At 41.1% G+C, this 20,329-nt stretch overlaps 1 protein-coding gene across 2 annotated transcripts; it reads left to right on the top strand.

Annotated features, from left to right (window-relative positions):
• The first annotated feature begins 411 nt into the window (after positions 1–411).
• LOC137713222 (UDP-glucose 4-epimerase GEPI48) lies at positions 412–4,574 on the top strand. 2 transcript variants are annotated; one of them, XM_068452500.2, is made up of 9 exons: positions 412–1,180; positions 1,682–1,731; positions 1,832–1,967; positions 2,150–2,251; positions 2,382–2,609; positions 2,889–2,967; positions 3,223–3,305; positions 3,886–3,977; positions 4,056–4,574. In XM_068452500.2, the coding sequence occupies exons 1-9, from the start codon at positions 998–1,000 to the stop codon at positions 4,147–4,149; spliced, it is 1,047 nt and encodes a 348-aa protein (XP_068308601.2). In that variant the 5' UTR covers positions 412–997; the 3' UTR covers positions 4,150–4,574. The 2 variants fall into 2 exon arrangements, with proteins under 2 accessions (XP_068308601.2, XP_088540769.1); XM_088684643.1 differs by having other exon boundaries at positions 427–1,180; positions 1,685–1,731.
• Positions 4,575–20,329: the final 15,755 nt, after the last annotated feature.

The raw sequence follows: 20,329 nt of genomic DNA, 5'->3' as shown, positions 1-20,329 counted from the left end.
ACCAGACTTGCAAAATAAACAACTCAAATCGTTGAAGTTCGATGTAGTTTGCACCCCATAACTAATCTTCATTTAGAAAAGATGGGGTTCCATTCACTTAAAGGTCTCCTATGATTTATACACGAATAATATAATATTTTACATATTTTGGATGAATTTGCAAACTCACGTTGGTGGTTAATTATTACTAACTCATTATAACGCTTAGGCCTTCTCCTTCACTCTAGATAATTTCGTTGTTCAAAAAAAAAAAAAAAATCTTTTTTAATTTTGAATTTTTTTCAATTAAAAAATATGTAATTAGATGTAAAAATAGAAATAAAATTTAATTTTTAAATTAAAATAAATATCAACCGCTAGACACGTAGAGGAAGTTAGTTAACCTTGAACTCAATAAGTCCAATTAAATTCAATGAAATGTTTCTTACCTTAATCTGGCATCCTCTCCAAGATTCCAGTCTTCATCCCAGATTTTAACCTAAAAAAAGCAGACGCCAATCACCGCCCGCCGCCGCCGCCTCCTCCGTAAATTTACACCCAAGTCCTCTCCATCACTCTGATGGTCGCCATGTGAGTCTTCCAACCTTCACAAATCACCACCCCACTCGAGATCGCTCCACGTGTCAGATCTGGTCCACCCCAAAACTTTACGTTGTTTATTCAATTAATTATTCCAAAATTTCAGTTACTCCCTCACTCAGGAGGAGAGAGAGAGAGAGGAGAGAGGAGAGAGGAGAGAGAGACGTTAAACTGCTTTTGCTTCGTGTTCTTCCTCCCTTTGGAAAATTAATTAACTAAATTAATTGGTTACTTAAAGTAATCGCTGGCGACTAGTACCATCAGCGGTTCCTATATATTGGCCTTCTTTCCATGCTTTTGCCGCGGCACCCAAAAATCTTCACGCTTTCCAGGAATCCCACCACTACTTCTCATTCCTCGCCCTCCTCTGCCTCGTGTACTGCGCTGTCGTTTTGACAGCCGCATTTCGCTTGCTTCCATGGCCAAGAGCATACTGGTCACCGGCGGAGCCGGTTACATCGGCAGCCACACCGTGCTTCAGCTTTTACTCGGCGGCTTCAAAACCGTTGTCGTTGACAATCTCGACAACTCATCTGAAGTCGCCATTAACCGTGTCAGGGAACTCGCTTGTGATTTCGGCAAAAACCTCTCCTTCCACAAGGTCTGGATTTTGGTTTTTGTGGTTAATTTTTTGTTTCATTTGCTGATTGGGTGATCATTTGTTAAATTTGATCAGTTGTTTCTAATTTTGAGGGGCAGAAACCGACATTCTTGGTTTTTGAACTGAGTATTTATGCCCAACTCTCAGAAATTGGTATTTTAATTAGTTGGCAAAAACAAAAAATGTATATATACAAATTGGGTTTTTTTTTTTTTGTTTTTGGTGGGTATTTTTGGAGAACTGTAATTCTGCTTTCTGGGTTTCCAAGTTTGTGTTTTTATATTTGAAAATTTGGGAAATTTATGCAATTTCTTGATTTTTGTGCCTTAATGGTCATATAACTGCTGAAAAAAAGTTATGCAGAATTGATGGCTCAAGTTTTGCACCTTTTTTTAGTGATGGCTGAAATTTCTTATGGGGTTGAGTTTTTCCAGTGTGTTCACTGTTTCATTGATTCATGATCATGATTTCTCACAATTCTGTTTCCAATTCCACCTGCAGCAGGACCTCCGGGACAAAGCCGGACTCGATAATCTCTTTTCTTCAACACCGTAAGCATCTTCACTCGAAAAGCGCCCCCAATCATGACTTTGCCGTCGATTGTACCATGTTCCAGATATAACATTTCTTGTTCATACCTCCAAATTGCAGATTTGATGCTGTCATACACTTTGGTGGACTCAAAGCGGTTGGTGAAAGCGTTCAGAAACCATTGCTCTACTATAACAACAATATAATTGGGACAATTACTCTGTTGGAAGTCATGGCTGCCCATGGATGCAAAAAGGTTCTCTCTAATGTTCCTTCAACTTTGTTTGATATAATGTTGATTGCGCATCAGTGGTTTCTCATTTTCAAGTTCCCAAAATCTTATATGATAGTTCTTCTTGGGAGAATTTTTTAAATTCAGATGTTGAATGTATCTGATCTTTCATTGACATGGGTTTCACATACTTTGAATACTTTCAGCTTGTGTTCTCATCGTCAGCAACTGTTTATGGTTGGCCGAAGGTGGTCCCATGTACAGAAGATTTCCCACTTGTTGCAGCCAATCCTTATGGACGAACTAAGGTAGAATATGGCCATAATTAGGTGTATCTAGTTCTAAATGTCTGGTTAGCTTCTCAGTAAGAGTATCACCATGCAGCTTCTTGGTTCAGATGATGTACCTTTTATTCATCCCCTTTATCTTCTTTTTCAGCTTTTCATTGAAGAAATTGCTCGTGATCTTTACCGCTCAGACTCTGACTGGAAAATCATATTGCTGAGATATTTTAATCCAGTTGGTGCACATCCTAGCGGCCTTATTGGTGAGGATCCTCGTGGGGTACCAAACAATCTCATGCCGTTTGTGCAGCAAGTTGCTGTAGGCAGGCGTCAAGCACTGACAGTGTTTGGAGCTGACTATAATACCAAAGATGGTACTGGGGTATGTATTCATTGTAGCCTTTTTCTGTACGCAAATTTTTTCATGTCCGCACTAACTTGTTTGGGCCATATCCAAATTTGTATAGATGCTCAGTTTAATTGATTACTTGAGATTTTCATAAGTGTTTTGGTATATGTGTTCATTAATATTTTACCTTTGTTATTGTATGGATTAATCACAAATTTTTGGGGATTTAGGTGGCATCATTTGCTTTTCCTTTTCTCTTAAGCTTATAATATTGCTGGAGGATTAATTTTGATGCTGTTTATCCCATTTCAGGTACGTGATTATGTTCATGTATGTGATTTAGCAGATGGGCACATTGCTGCATTGCACAAGTTAGACGAGGGTACTATAGGTAGGGGTTCTAATATCGCCATTTTCTTTGTCTGTGATACTTGACCTGTTTCTGTTAGTTTGATATGGAGATTATTTTATGCCAGACCACACCCTCAAACTATGTAATACGTCTTGCCTCACATGTGATGCTTTGGTGTTTATATATTTCATGCTAATGTGGTTCAGACAAAGTTTAATCTAGAACTTTCCCGTTTTATTTTGCCTTTGTTCCACAGAGATGTTGAATGTATTTACACTCCGTATTAATCGACAGGTTGCGAGGTGTACAATTTAGGAACAGGTAAAGGATCATCAGTCTTGGAGATGGTTGCAGCATTTGAAAAGGCATCTGGAAAGGTTTGTTTTTGCAAATATTTCTATATTTTTAGTTGTTGTATTGGTTACCGGACCCTAATTCTCTGTTATGAACATCGTGCTGCTTGTAAAACTGGGGTCTCATTCTGCGAAATGTTGTCTGTACATCACTTTAATTTTAGTTGTTAGGATAGAGGTGACTCCTATTTGCATAGTCAAATATTTTATATCAAATTTGGACAGAAGTGTGGTAACGTTTCAGAATTTGGACATGGTTGGAACGAGATGTTTACCACAGTGGTTTTAGCTTGGCTCATCTGACAAGAACTTTTTCGTTTCCCTTTATTAGAAGAGGTCAAACCTAAGACATTCCAAGTCCACGCACTAGATCGCTTAACCACCCCCAGCCCCCGGCGGCTAAAGAATGACTATTCTGATTAAGCGAATACTAGGATTTCTGTAGTTGGAGAATAGTGTTCATTTCTGTTGATTAACTCACTATTGGAAGAATCTTGGACCTTGTTCCACTTCCACAATATATGTTCTGTTCAACATTTGCCAGTCTTTCTTTGACCATTTATTATTTTGGTTAAGCTTATTTGTTTACTTGTTACTTTTTCAGAAAATTCCTCTTGTCACGTCTGGGAGGCGTCCTGGTGATGCTGAAGTCGTATACGCATCAACAGAAAAGGCAGAGAGGGAACTGAACTGGAAGTGAGTACTGAGTTTTCATGAAAAATTTATGCGGTCTGTCATCAAGCCTTAAATCTTACATTTGTAATTTCCTTGCAGGGCAAAATATTGCATTGATGACATGTGCCGGGATCAGTGGAACTGGGCTAGCAAAAATCCATATGGCTATGAAACTTCAGACTCTAGCAGCTGAGAGCTGATAGTTTCATACGCTTTATATGTTAGTTTAGCGTTTATCGACAGTGGAACTAGACTAGCCAAATCCGTATAGCTTTGGACGTGCAGGCTAAGCAACTGTAAAGTGATAGTTTCATATGCTTTATATTTAGGTTTAGTGATCGTCATCTCTCACACTCGATGTAAAGCTTTAGCGGCCTTGCAGAGATTAGGTTCGTTCTCATGAGCTTCGTTGGCTGATCCTTAACCAGTTAGTCACTGTGGTGTTAAGATTCTGGCCTATTAATGTTATGTTTTGGTTTTACAGTTTTACTCAATCATCACGGTTTTAGTTGTACAGTTCTAACCAATGCCTGTTACTTATGCTCCTCCATGTATTTTGAGATCAGACCGTGTTATACCATTATTTGCAATACAGGAATTTGGAATGTCCAGAAGAAACTTTGTTGTTGGAAACATATATGCTTTTGATTTGCAGTCTGCACTTTGTTGTGTGATGGATTCCTTGGGAGAAATTCTTGGGTGCGGCCAAACGTGCAACGTCGCTAGTGCCGGAGAATCTATCATGGCCAAAATCGCCCAAGGCCGCTGGCAGTTTGTAGCCATTGCATGTTGCGAGGCCTGAAATTGTCACTCTTGGGCTGCGTTTCTCTTATAGTCTCATTCAATGTCAATTTTTGTTGTTTTAGAGATATTTTATTAGAAATTTAAACTACGAAAGATATTATATCTTCCAGATTTAGGAATATAAATTCGGGTAGTAAGCTAGACTTAATATTTTTAAAAGAATTGATTCGGAATGCAAGAAAAGAAACTACTTCATGGGGCAAAGTCCACTACTGTCCCTTCACTTAGGGTTGTGAATCAAGGCCGTACCAATTCAGTCGATCCAAAATGGATCGGTTCAACATTGTATTAGAGAGCCCGGTCTTGACCCTTATGTGTGGTATTCATTCTCATTCAACTCTTGGAATCACATCCAAATCAATCTAGGAAGATTATTCTAGCATCGGACAACTCGCTTGAGTCCACCTTTCTTGGATGGAATCAGAAATAGTACAAATTCAAACTCGCATAGGTCGGGCTTGAGTCCGATTAAGTTAACAACGGCAGTGCATAAATTGGAAAGAGACTATATTCGGTAGTACAATTCCAACCAACTGCTGTTAATGCCCATTCCTTCCAATGGGGATCGGCCTGTTTCATGATGGCACTCCCAGAGGCAACAAGACCGCAACTAACTGGCGCGTGTATTCATACATGTACTAATGGGTTGCATTCGTGCTGCCCAAGCTTCAAGAAGACGATAATCGCTAGTTGGGCAGTGGGCTGGGGCGTTCGGGCTGGGGTTTTACGCCTAGACAACGGATATTATATATCATGTAAATAAGTACATAATTATATACATAGAAAATATATAATTGCAATGGTATACATAAATTGCAAAATAGAATGACATATAGATTATAAAGTATTAGAACATAATGAAAAACATGGGAACATATATAATGTTTGCTCATCCAAGTATTCAACAAGTCTCTTACAATTTATTGAAAAAAATAAAATGCAAATGATTTTCTGTCTTAGTGAGAGTCACAAATTAAGCGGATGCCTAGGTAGGTTTGGGCAGGTTAGGTGGGCGCCTTAGCGGTCTAGGCGGAGATTTTTATAACAGTGGTGCTGCCTGTGCATGTGGCATCATGAACTTGTGTATGCTACATCTAATATACTAAATTTGTATTATATTTGAGTCGCGCGCATGCGCGCACACACCCACATATAATATATATATCAAATTAGGATTTAGAGTTTGAGATTAATTAAAGTAATATCGCTTGTATTTCAAAAGAAACAGAGAAGCATGAATGAAAAAAAAACTTGAAATTATTTTTGGATTTTGGTTTGTAACTTTGTTTTGTTATACCCATCTTTATAACTTTTTTTTTAATACAATCATTTAGTCATCTATGAAATAAAAATGAATCAAATTAAACGTCATTTAGTCACCTTGGTATACTTAAATTGATTTATTTATTTTATACATATAAAGGATTATACCGTCGTTAGTTTGATTTTTCTATAGGCACATAAGATTAAGAAAATTACCAATTTTGATTACAATATTTACACGGTCAAAATATATAAATAATCAAAATTGTGTCGAGAAAGTGGACGCAGGTATTGTCCTTCACATTATTGCTAGGAAATATTAGAGGAGGTAAGATTTTCTCTCCTCTTATTCTCATCTCCTTCCTCCTATTCTTCTTATATATTGTTTTTTGTTTTATTATCTTTATAAATAAAATCAATATAAGATGTTGACGTGGCTAAACCGTAATCGTTCAAATAGAGAAGGAAGTAAGGGAAGAAAGGTTAAGAGGGGGAGACAATCCACATGTAAACCATGTCTAAATCATTTCTTTAATAAAAATCTAACTTGTCCAGTGTTGAGTAATATACAGTTGTCATGCATACGATGATGATGATCCCAATGTTGCCAAGACAAAAACTGAAAGAGATGTATAATGTATTTGGTTGGTCATTACCCAAATATTAAAAATTAAACTTGATCATTACCTCCTTGTCTCCTATTCTCCATGCTTCCAGGCATAACCCCCAAAAAATAGTGAACCTTCCTTCTTCGTTGAGTTAGGATCCTCGTCGGATCTTCTTTGTGAGGATTTCGGAAATCCTCAAATTACATTCGTTTATCGTACATTATAAGGTCATAAATTATTGTAAATTCTTTTATTTAAAATTGAATATAAACAATATTGGACGAAAACTAATTACACGATGTATGATGAACATATGTGATTAGGATCCTCACAAAGAGGATCCGGCGAGGATCATTTCTCTTCTTTGTTGTTCAATAAGTTAATAGCCGCACTGCATGAATTGGAAAGTCAAAAGCATTCTTTCAAGTTTACTCTTCTTGTACTAAGATTTTTTGACCCGCTATATAAGTTTGATTATTATATTATTCAACCCATTATGCAAAGGGATTCCTATTTTTTTTTTAAATAGGGATTAGTTGTGGGACAGCTTCCATATCGAACTCCAATGATCCAAACCATCAATTTTGTAAGTCTCGATTCATTTATCATCCTTTCAAAAATTCAATTCAATCTGAAACCATTTGCTTATTTAATTTTTTTCTTATTGTTGACCCTAAAAACTACCAAGCCTACGTGGCGCGCAGGCCGAGTAACTAATGAGCTAACTACGTTATTCGGTTGATGCGAGCGTGCCAACTCGTCGGTCGAGCTCGGCCGAGGAGTAAAATGTGTTGATGTTGCATTGAGCGTGCTGCTGACTTATTGATCTCGCGATTGTGGCCGAGGAAGGAACACGTCTCAGCCTTTGAGTTCTAGAGCCTAAAGACAAGATTGCTAGTCTTGCGAAGTTCATGGATTGTCGGCGCCGGGTTCGGTTACAGTGATTATATTAGTAAAAGTATAAGCACGCCGAACCGGTACCATACTATATAGACATAAGTACTCAAAAGAGATGTATGTCTTGATGGTGAATGTGGTTTGGTCGTCAGAATGCCGAACTCTAAAACTTACTTGTGAATACCCAATCATAAAACAAACTCGGCGTTCAATGTGCCGAGCCCAGTAATCTATAACACCCTACTTCGTCGAGAAGGTTAATGAGATGACCTCTGCCAATAAGGTCGAAAATCCTTCTTGACCGAGACTTGGATAGGTAATCAATCAGTCTCGACGGAGTGCTGTTTATCCAAACTGAAGGTGTTTCATGGTCGATTGATTCTACGGCAATAATGCTATTTATTCAAACTGAAGATGTTCACCGATTGCCGTCACAGTGCTATTTATCCAAACTGAAGATGTGTTGGCGAAAAAGGAAAACAAAAATCTCAAGGTTGTTGAGAGGTTTCACATAGAGCGAGGGTTTGCGCAGGGCAGTTTATGTGTTGAATTGGAGGGGCTTAGAATGATGCATCCCCATCTTATTTATAGCAGCCAACTTTGTCATGGCTGAACCAGAACTATACTTGGGTTAGGATTCCTCATCCTAATCCAAACAGATCTCGGCCAATCCTTCCTCCATTAGGACTTTGAACTAACTTCTTTATCTAGCCACATTCACTTTTCAAACCTCAGCATCCTTATTTCATTGAGACTCCTTATATTACTAGGATTCGACTCATTTGCTCCTACCTAGACTAATCCATCTTGTAATAGGACTCGGCCGACCTGACTGGGCGACTTATGACCACTGGACTGCCCATAGTATTTTTGGAAGAGCTTTAGACCGAACATAAACCTAAGCTTGGCCTAATAATATTATTTTTGGCCCAAACATTGCCCCCTCGCTTCTGAGGTCTTCGGCATATAATTCTTTGGCCGAGTTTCAACCTTGAAGAAGTGAAATCAAACACTCGATGTATCTCTGGAAGACAACGAAAAGTCCCGAATATCCCATCCACTCAAGTGCATTTATGAAGCACGATTGCACGATCTTAATTTGTCAGATGCTCTGCCATGTGGTGACTCATAAGCCTACTTGTCTACCATTAATAATGACCCTTGAAACGTGCAACCATCGAAACATCTCTTCACCATTAAATTCACCGTCACACATACACATGCATCCTCAATTCGCGAGTTTTTCGGTCTCTTCGCCTGGGTTTTTTGAATACCCATCATGATTATAAAATTTTCCGATTGTTTTTACCCTTCCAAAAACTGCTGATCTTCCACCTAAACACTATAAATACTTTACTCTCCTCTACTCAATTTTTACTCAATTTTTACACTTTCAGAAATCCTGAACCTTTCCTTCCAGAACACCTTCAAAGCTCATTCTCTACCCAGAAAACCCTTAAGTCCAGAAATTTCTTCGAGTTCTCCACAATGGCTTCCAACACCTTCATTTCCAAACTTTTCGACGAATGCACCAAGTGACGGGATTCGAAGGTAATTTGAGCGTTTCTCATCAAATCTTGGGGTCACTCTTCAAAGACATTGTGCCATCGCCCATCACCACCCTCCTCAAGGCTCATTGCCTGGCACCCTTGTTGCAAGGGTTCAATTGGTTGAAGTGGGACCTGACTAAGCCTCAAGGAGCCTGGCCTTCGACCACCACAGCCTAGGCAGCTTGGCTCGAATGGATGGAAAAATTCTTTAGCCAAGAATGGAATACTCTTGGTATCTATGATGCTATTAGACTCTATACCGTTGAAATCACCATGGACAAAGAACTTCTCATGGCAGCTTTGAGCTTCTAGGGCTCGGCCACTAACACCATGGTTTTCCCTCTCGACCCTATTAGTTCTACCATCCTCAACTTCATAGTTATCCCTGGGACTTCTCCTTCTGGCCTCCCAGTTGACGTCGCCCTCTCTGGGTACCCGTCTAATCTCGACCTCAAAGCATTATATGACGAGCGGGCTATCGAGACACTAAGCAAAGAAGGCCAAGAACCTTCAAGAGAAGAAATTCAGTAGCTACACAAGAATTTCTTCAACTACAACACCTTCATCCTTCATTTTGCTGGTCGAGGGGAAGAAAACCCTCGGAAGGGGGAGCACGAAGCCTTCCTATTCTATTGGTGCAACAAATTTATTTATTGTACTACGTCAAATAAGTGCTTGGTCGAGAATATGTCGATGGCCGAAGCCCTGGCAAGTGGTCATACCTTGGCCCTCAGTTCAGCCATCCTTGCCAACCTCATATGCTGCTTGGTCGAGACGACCATTAACAAAATCGATCCGCACCAGAACGACCTTCTTTGGGTTTTCCAACTCTGGCTGCAGGTCTATTTTGCCACCATTTGACCAAAGATGCCCAACTTCCAATCCACTGAAACACTCAACCTTTAATTAGCATCTCGATCGGTGCCTCATCATCGGGCCGAAGAAGTCTTCAAATACTTCTTTGATCTAGAAAACCTCTCTGACGACGAATTTCTAATATGTCGTCGTCAAGAGTACCCATTCTCCATCAGGCTTTCATCATCAACATGGAATGAAGCTGAAGATGCTGATATTCTCCAAAGCTAGGGTCGTTCGTGTTAACACGCGACCTTCCCCTCGACTGCGATGCCCGTCGAGCAAGCTGGGAAGTCTACCACCCCCATTTCACTGCTCGAAAACTTGGCTACCTCCAAGGTTGCCCGGTGCCTCTGCTTACTTCCCGCTCCCTCCTAAGCTAAGGATGCTTCTCTGGTTCTTCAGAGAAAGAATGCAAGGAAACGACGTGTGAATTTTAAGAGAGGTGCCAATCCGGCCGAATGTCCCCAAAACCCTTAATACCGGTACCTTCGTCAACTAGTGGGAAACTTACATTCAAGACCTTTTCCATACACCGATCGATGACGCCGTCTAAAAGGTTTTCGATGACTGCCCAAAGAAAGCCCTTACCCCTCAATCCAAAGAGACAAACCAAGGTATATATCTACGACCACCCCCTTTCATTGTTAGACACTTTCAGACTTTGTTCAAAATATTGACTTGATTCCCTTTTTTCAAGCGGTCGAGCGCCAAAGCGAGCAAACGTGGTAACCACGGTTGCGGTCAAGAAGAATTTGTCCCCTCTTCCTCAGACTGTTTTGTCGACCTAATTAAGAAAACGGTTTCACCCGGAGGTCGAGACGGCAAGTAAAGTTCCCCGGCTTACAAAACGCGTCAAGTAATTGGTAAAGAAAGGTGAGCGGGAGATTCACATTATCTCCAACCAAACCACCAGAGCGACATCCCCGATGCATTTCTTCCTGTTTCTACCTTCCAGGACTTAACGAAAGTGCAACCCGAGGATCGACCCGATCCTTATATCGTGGCTGAACCGGTCGTTGCCTCGGTGGTTGAGGAACCTACGGCTCCGGGACTGGCCATTACTCCTACCTTTAAGAAAGTCTTTCCCTTGATCGAGAAAAAACTCCCCTCTACTCCGAAAAAATCGATGATCATTCTGGAAGAGGAGGTATGATAATATTGTTTGGTAATCTTTTCCCTTCAAATAGATTCTGAATACTAAAAACTCTTGTTCTAGGACGACGACAACGAAGAAATCTCGCTAATGAGTCGCCCTTGACCAACTAAACCTTCTACCACCAGTCATCCACCTGTGGTTGAGGCGACTGACCAGGTCGATCCTTCTGCAATCGATCATGAAAAAGGCCTCTTGTCAAGCCTGAAGCAACGACGGAGACACCAATCCATCTGCAAGATTAAGACCTTGGCATTCCTCCACATTTCTCTCGTTACTTTTTACTATAACAAGTTTGAACCAAAAAATATTAACTGTCCGGTGTTCGATTATTCGTTTCACTGAAAATTTTATGCCCCAAATGGTGTTATCTATATTTCTTGGCCACCTCAGTAGCCGTCGAACATAGATAACCTTCATTGGCCATGTGAATTAAGAAGCAGTCTTAAACAATGGGCTCGGCCATTAAGCTTTCTAGGTTCGAGCAATGAACCAGGGGACATGGCCAAAGTCTTCTCTCAGCAGGTCTAAAACAAATTCTCTCTGCTATATTCCTTACAATTTTCTTTTGCCTAAAATCTTTTCATGTGTAGCCTTCGTGGGAAGTCGAGCTCGACGCTCTCTTCTTGAGTATTTCTGGGACAGCTGGACCCTCAACCACCTCGGCCAAACCTACTGTAACTGCGACTGAGGCCAACGCCTTTGTCAAACTACAAGAGCTCATTTCTCTGTCAGCTTCGTAAGTCCTAGAGCGTAAAGGCCTCGACTCCGTAGGAAAATGTCTGAACATCCTTTCATCCGAAGGTCAACTGAGCAATGAATCCGTTGTTCACTTGTTGTCGGTCTCGGAGAGAACTCGAGAATATTTTACTATTTTTGAAAGGGCTCTTCGAGCAAAATATGACCTGAAGGCTATAATGGTTGTTTAAGAAGCACTTCGACTGGAGCTTGAGGTTAATAAAAATTCAGAAGAATCGGTTGGCCGAACTTAACCATTAAATTGCGGAACTTCAACGTCAGAGATCGGCCGTTGCTTCTAACCTCAAGAAAAATTTCGAGTCAAACAAGGCTAAGTTGACAGAGTTTGCAGCTAACGCGAGGTGGATCGAATAAATGAAACTTGACAATAGGACGTGACAGGCCTAGGTTACAATGGGTGAAGGAAGATGGCTAAAATTAAAAGCCACTCTAGAGGCCTTCTTTCCTTCAACACCTTAGAACTTTGTATATCTGTAAACTGCTTTAATTTCTTGTCACTTGTATCAGTTTCAAAGTTAATGAAAAACCTTTATTCCCTCATTTCCCAAGTGATTGGATAGTATTTCTTTAAAAATTTCCCGTTGATTGGCAACTTGTGAATTAAACCAGTTCGATCCTTAAGGTGGTATGCCCTCTTACCGAGAACTTTGTGAACGACGAATGGTTCTTCCCAATTCGGCGACCATTTACAACCTAGGGTTTTTAATCCCCATGGGCAATATAGTTTGCCAAACCATCTCTCCCACTCCGAATGTTTTTCATTTGACTCGTTGATTATAGGCTCGCTCGGCAATCTTTTTCTGTGCCACCAATAAATTATAAGCGTCAAGCCAAATTTCTTACAAGTCTTCTAACTCTTGTTTCATGGCCTGACTGTACTCGGCAGTAAACAAACTACTTTGTTCAATCACTCGCAACGAGTTTATACTTAGCTCGACTGGTAACATTGCGTCATGTTCGTAGGTTAACGCGTACGGGGTCATCTTTGTTGCTAAGCAAAGCGAAGTCCGATATGCCCATAAAACCTCGTTTAACTTTAAATGCCACATACCAGGCTTTTCTTTTATTGTTTTTTCAAGAATGCCAATCAACACTTTATTGCTTGTTTTGGCTTGTCCATTCGCTTGTGGATAATACGACGTAGACTATTCGAGTCGAATTTTTAAACTTACCGTGTATTCTTTGAACATGTTGGACGTAAAGATTGTACCATTGTCCGTTATGATTGTTTCTGGTACGCCAAATCTAGTCACAATGTTTTTTTTCTACAAAATTGCAAACTTCCTTGGATGTCAATTCGACGTATGATTTTGCTTCAACCCATTTAGTGAAATAGTCGGTTGCCACAAGTATCCATGCATGTTTTGCTGCTCCAAAAAAGGGTATAATTTTGTCGATTACATCCATGGCCCATCCTCTGAACGGCCAAGGTTTGGTGACTGAGTGAAGTAGTTCGGCCAAGACTCTTTGTTTAGGCCTATGAATTTGGCATTGTACACATTTTCGTGCGTACTCAATACAATCTTTCAATATACTTGGCTAAAAATATCCGTATCGACAGAGCAACCATCGCATCTTGCATCCAGATTGATGGACTCCGTAGATTCTTTCGTGTACTTCTGCAATTGCTTGGGCAGCCTTCTGCGGGCCGATGCATAGTAAAAATAAACCATCCTCACCTTTGCGATACCACTCATTTTGGTATGTTACATAATTCGTGGCATAAACCCTTGTTTTACGGTCATGTTTACCATTGGGATTGTCAAGATACCGTATAATTGACTTTCTCTAGTCATCTAGTATTGCCTCAACTGCGCAAACCTCTATAGGGTCATTCCATTCCAACAACGAAGGTAATGACATGACTCATGTACGGATCATGCAATCGCATTGGAGAACTTGCTGATTAACTAAGGTTAGGTGTGCTCGTTGTGACACAGGTATCTCTCGACCTAGTTTGCCCCTAGGAGTTATGCTCCGGAGGCTATTTGAGCTAATTCATTTGCGTCAGTGTTTTAAACTCGTGAAATATGTTTAAAGGTAACGTCATTGTAAGACTCGGCCAAATAGCTGACAACCATGTGATAGGGCGCCAAAGTGCAACTCATGCAACAAAAAGTCCCATTAAGTTGGTTAATCACAAGTTCGAAATCACCAACAATAAGGACATGAGTTGCCCGCAAATCATGTAGGATACCAAAGCCGATGACAAGGGCTTCGTATTCGGCTTGATTATTCGTATAATCGAAATCGAGCTTGAGAGAAAAGTACCAACGGCTGTGATTTGGGGATTGAATAATGATCCCAATGTCAGCCGAGACTGAAGTACTAGAGACATCAAAGTACATCGTCTAGTAATTATCACGTGTTTCGACCATGCCGATTTCAACGTCATTGCCCCCAAAACCGTATGGTGAGGGATGTTAGGCTAAGAAATTGGCCAACGTTTGGCCTTTGACAACTTTTTGGGGTACATATTGTAAACTAAATTCAAACAGTGCAATTGTCAACTTTACGATTCGGCCTTTTACTATCGGCCGAGTGAGCATGTAACAAATGACATCGGTCTGGGCAATGACCTGAGTGACCGACGGGAGCATGTAATGCTTGAGTTTTGATGCAGTGAAAAATAAGGCTAGGCAGAGCTTCTCGACAACGGAATAATTAATCTCTGGTGGGTTGAGATTTCGACTAAGATAAAAAATGGCCTGTTCTCGTCCCGCATCATTGTCTTGTGCAAGAAGGCATCCGATGGATTTTTCGGCTGCTGAGATGTACAGTTTGAGAGGTCTGCCATGTCATGGTGGGACCAGGACTGGTGGAGTCGTGAGGGAAACCTTGATCTGGGTAAATGTCTTTTGGTGTTCTGCACGCCATTCGAAGACTTCAGAATCTTTAAGTTTCAAGAGCGTGGAGAAGGCTTTCATTTTTCCCGCCGAATTGGCAATAAATCGACAAAGAAAGTTAATCTTGCCGAGCAACGACTGTAGTTGTTTCTTAGTCGTCGATGGTGGAGCATTGATGATTACTCGAGCCTTATTTTCATCTACCTCAATACCACGATGATGTACAAGGAATCCTAAAAAATTGCCATCTGATACACCGAAAGCACATTTGGCGGGATTCATTTTAAGGTTGTGCTGGCGCATACGTAGGAAAGCCTGACGAAGATCATCCAAATGTGTCTGTCGACGTTGTGATTTGATTACCACATCGTCAATGTAGACTTCGACGGTAGTACCAATCAAATCATGGAAAATAGTATTCATGGCTCGTTGGTATGTGGCATCGGCATTCTTGAGGCCGAATGGCATGACGACCCATTCGTATGTGCCGAGTGCCCCCGAGCAAAGAAAAACGATCTTATAAACATCAGCCTCAGCGATGAAAATCTGGTTATAACTAGCATGTCCATCTATAAAGGATAAGATCTCGTGGTTTGCTGCCGCGTCGATTAACAAATCTGAAATTGGCATTGGATATTCATCTTTAGGAGTTGCTAGGTTCAAATTTCTAAAATCAATGCAGATACGCAAGGCACCATTTTTCTTTAAAACTGGGATGATGTTTGCCAACCATTCGACGTATCGAGCTGTCCAAATAAACCCAGCCTTTAAAAGTCGAACGAGTTCGTCTTTTATGCCGAGTTGTACTTCGGTTGAGAAACGTCAAGGTAGTTGACGGAATGGTTTACGCCCAGGTTTAACACGTAATTCATGTTCGACTAGTGTTCGATCTAAACCAGGCATCTCATGATAACTCCAAGCAAAACAATCCTTAAATTCTCTAAGCAAATTACAAATCTTGGGTAACAAAGCACTAACGAACAAAGGTCATGGGTCTTCGACCGTTCCAACATTTATTTCCTCTAAAGGATCTTTGACTTGAGGTTGACTATCCTCGAGCTCGGTTGGTGCAGCCTGAACTTTGTCTAGTGAGAGTACTGGGCTGTTGTCTCATTCGACCAAAATTTGACTAAGTTTACGCCTGAATTTGGTTGCTAGGAAATAACATACCAATGGGTCAGCAGTCATTCTATGGTAGATGAAACTGCAACCCAGCGTCTATCCTGGCTGCCTTCAGACATCAGTGTCTCCAATCAGGTCGGCCAACCCATGTCTCGCCGAATCCTGATGGATAGTCTCGTCGCCTACCTCGATTGCTTTCTATACTGAAATTCTAGTAGGCCGTTCTTCCTCGTTCAAACCCTGTAGGGTAATATAGCTGATGTGATCATCATAATACCATGCATGAATCATATTAGCTTCAAACGGTTAATTATCGATTAGATAAACCACAACTGATTTGTCGTCCAAAAGATAATCTAATATAATGAAGAGGGAATGCAATTTGTTTAATGGATCCAATCCCGACCAAGCAATGCATTATACTCGGTCTTAGAGTCAACAATAAATAATGCGGTCATGTGATTATGACCTGCAACGCTTACCTACAAAGGAAACACTCATTTGGTCTGAGACTTGTCGCTAACTAAGCTACTTATGGTTATTCCTAATGGAATGAGTTCGTCATGCCTTCATGATGAATACGGGCATGATATTAACCGTAGCCCCACAATCGACAAAGATTTTGGAGATTGAAAACCTTCAATATGAGCCATAACATACAACGACTTCAAATGTTGAAGATTAACCGAAGAAAAGCAGGGAAATAGTATGGCTAGAGCTGCTTTAAGTTTTTCATCTTTACTGGCTTGCCCATCTTCCTCGATGGCGATGAAATCGACTTGTGTTGTTTCCTCGACAACCACGTCCCCATCCAAGAAATTTGGTTGGTATGTGGTTGGTTAAAATTCAGCAGGTAAGACATGGACCTTGTTGATTTCTATATTTTTTAGGATTGAAGGGCCCATTGGGTATTGGTCATCGTCCTTCGGGTTATCGAGTGAGGTCTCATGCTTTGGAGTATTCTCGACCTGATCATTTTTCACCTCATCGGGTACCTGCTCTCGTGGTATACCGACTGAACCTATTTTATGCCGACTGTCGTCCTCGAGCTTATTCGTTGCTGAGGTTTGATTTTGTCCCTATAGTGCTTTACAAGCCCGTTCTTCATAGGCGATTCTGGGGTCCCTTATGTCTAAGTAGACGTCCAAACGTGCCACATACTCCTTCTCATCGGCCGTAAAGCCGACAAGAGATACGACTAAAAAGACTTTGAAATGATGTCATAAATACTGAATGTCTTCGAGAGAAAATGAGAGCTCGACAGTGTCTATGTTTGTGTACGAATCAACCTCGAAGTCGAAGACCCGAGCTTCTCGTATATGTGGGAACCTGGCCTTCATTGTTGGATCAGTGGTTTTCTGGATAATCTGTTCAGCGTCAGGGCAATTTAGGGCCAGGTCGAGGGCTTCTTGACACACTTTGGGTAGTCCATACAAGTCATTGGCAGAATGTTTCTTATGAAATTCTCACATGTACTCTAAAGACTCTCTGAGAAATTGAGGGTGTAGATTCCGTCGGACTCTTACTAACGGCTCTTGCGGGGGTAGTAAGGGAAGCTTGCTCTCAGCTTCTTTTTTGAAATGCTCTAAACGGGTTTTCATCTTCCTAGGCCGAAGGAGGAGTTTGATGCGCTTCTCGGATTCTTCAATAGTGGTTTCAAAGTCACGATCAATTACCTTTTTTCCTTGAAGTAACTCGGCCATGATTGTCGAGGGTTGTTAGTCGTCTCCATTTCCTACGGCTTCTTTCGGCTGCCATTTGGTAACCGAAGTAGCTTGTGTTGCCTGTCGTCGAGCCATGCAGTCTATCCGTTGGTGTCGACGTTTCTGAGATTTGGATAATGCAGTATACATGCCGATAAGAGAATTGTAACTATACCAACGTTGGTCTCGTGGCTCAGGTGGCTTAAAGGTTTTTTTGTGCACCGATGAACTTGAGCTGCTAGAGTTATACAAGTAATAATCCTCATTATAAAACGGCGCATCGAAATCAAGACATTGTCTGGCTGAAGTTGGGTCGTCCATTTGTATTTGAGCGCCGAGCCTATCGAACACCATCTGGTGCCGGCCTGCGTCAAGTACCTTTGGAGGTGTTGTTGCGGTCATGGATGGTTACCATGGTGTTGGGACCTGAGTTGGTTTTTCCTTTGGTTTGATTAGGAAAACGCATCTTTTGCAATGGCTGCACAAAACCATCGGTCCATTAGTTTCGTCTGCACTAGAGTATGACATAAATTTGACTATGGCTGATCCCGACAACTCTATAGATGGTTCGTTTGAAAATAGATCAAACTTGAGTCGCGGTCAAGAATTCTGCTTTGGGACATATTGTATTGGAACGAACTCGGCCTTCCCCTTCCTTTTGTTCTTAGGCAAATGAGCATCTACCATGCCAACTATCGCCGAAGGGAAGGGATCAACGTCGGCAGTCATTTGTTTTTCAGGAAATTTTAGCTTGCCTTTATCAATCCAGCTTTGAATGGCATCATGGAACATGATGCAGTTGTTTGCGGTATGCTTATTCGAGTTATGGTACTTACAATACGTTTTGCCTTTCAGCTTTTTGGCTTTTGGAGTGTTATGTCCTGGCTGAAGTTTGATGATCTTTGACAGTAACAACTGGTCAAAAATTGCATCGGCCTTGGTGATATCAAAGGTGTAAACTTTTCATGTTTTCACTGTCTCTTCAGAAGCCAAGCGGGTTTTGGCCTCCTTGGAATTAACTTGAGCCAAAGCCTTGCATATGTACGGTTTATCTATCACTATCTCGGCCGTATCTACACTGGCATATCGGGGCTCATTGCCTTCGGCTGATGCATAGCTAACCGTGGGATTTTTGTAAATCATTCCTCGGGTTGGGGATTTCGAGATCTTTTCTTCCCGAGGAAAATAATCATATTGCTCGACGTGTTGGGCCACTTCGTACATATCTTAGAAGTTTGCCCCCAAAAATTTCTTTTTATATTCCACATCTTGGCCGTTCAAAGCGATTCTAACGAATTCAACATCAGGGAGAGGTACTCGGCACTAATTTCTTGCCGACTTTAACCTCGTTAAGTATTCTATTGGTGACTCATCAGATGTTTGAGCTATCCTAGCCAGTGATGAAACTGAAATTTCCATCCCCGGCCGATAGAATTGTTCATAGAATTTCTCAACCAGTTCCTCCCAACTTTGGACGGAATTAGGCGGGAGGTTAAAGTACTAAGCGAATGTCGAACCTGTTAACGAGAAGTTGAATAATCGCAGTTTATAGAAGTCGCTATTAATATCTCTGCATTATGCAGAGCCACATGTTCTAATGAAGACAAGGATGATTCACCAACAAAAAGGTTGAAGTCTAGGATTTTGAAACCTTTAGGATATTCGAACTTCTCTACATAAGTTGGGTATGAATGGATGAACTTTAGGAACTTTGGCCCCTTTTTTACGGTCGAATCAATCATTCTTTGGACCTTGATCACATCGACAGATGCCATTTCCTCTCTCTGATCAGACCCATCTGATCAGCTGCTTGATCTTCCTTTTTTTTCCAAATCAATCATTTTGAGCCGAGCAGATCATGTTTCGGCCTATAGCGTTGATACCAGATTACCTTTAGGTGGAAGTTGCCGGGAACGATCGGTGCGTTCGCCATCGTAAACTTTACTAACCAACAGTTCGAGCATTTTGTTATGTGCCTCACCATTACTGCGTATTACTTCAAGTATGCTTCTTACTTCTCGACTGAAAATCTTAGATTGCTTTTCGAGTCTTCTCCAAAGAAAAGATCTAGTCAGTGGATCAAAACCTTAACCACCATCTTTATCGCAATCTTCGATTATTCCTTTGACAAAAATTGCTTTTGTCACTCTGGTGGTGTTCTCCGCACCACGAGCCTGTCCGCCGAGACTAACTTCCTTTTCTTGGCGTGTCACACTCGTGGCTTCGGGTGTGATAGCCGCATGAGGATTCTATACTTGTGATAGGCCTGCATGATATGGGTTTTGGACCATAGGTGGAAAGTTAGTCACTGATTTACCCATCCCTATTTTCTTTTTTACTGATCGTGTCTCAATGGTCATGAACTTCATAACTTCAGCAATGGGTCCCATTAGGCGTGCCAAAATGTTGACCCTAAAAACTACCAAGCCTACATATCGTGCAGACCGAGAGTAACTAATAAGCTAACTACGTCCTTCTGCTGACGCAAGCGTGCTAACTCGTCGGCCGAACTCAGTTGAGGAGTAAAATGTGTTGATGTTGCGTTGAGCGCGCTACTGACTTCTTGATCTTGCAACTGCGGCCGAGAAAATAACACGTCTCGGCCTTCGGGTTCTAGAGCCTGAAGACAAGGCTGTTAGTCTTGCGAAGTTCATGGATCGTTGGCGCCAGGTTCAGTTACAGTGATTATATTCGTAAGAGTATAAGCACGCCGAACTGGTACCAAACTATATAGACACAAGTACTCAAAAGAGATGTATGTCTTGATGGTGAATGTGCTTTTTATCCAAACTGAAAATGTGTTGGCAAAA

Source organism: Pyrus communis, chromosome 14 (genome assembly GCF_041283825.1).
Source record: "Pyrus communis isolate YQ-2024b chromosome 14, ASM4128382v1, whole genome shotgun sequence".
In the NCBI taxonomy this organism is placed as follows: Eukaryota; Viridiplantae; Streptophyta; class Magnoliopsida; order Rosales; family Rosaceae; genus Pyrus; species Pyrus communis.
The sequence above is the reverse complement of the archived record's forward strand: the minus strand, read 5'-3'. Positions and strand labels throughout refer to the sequence as shown.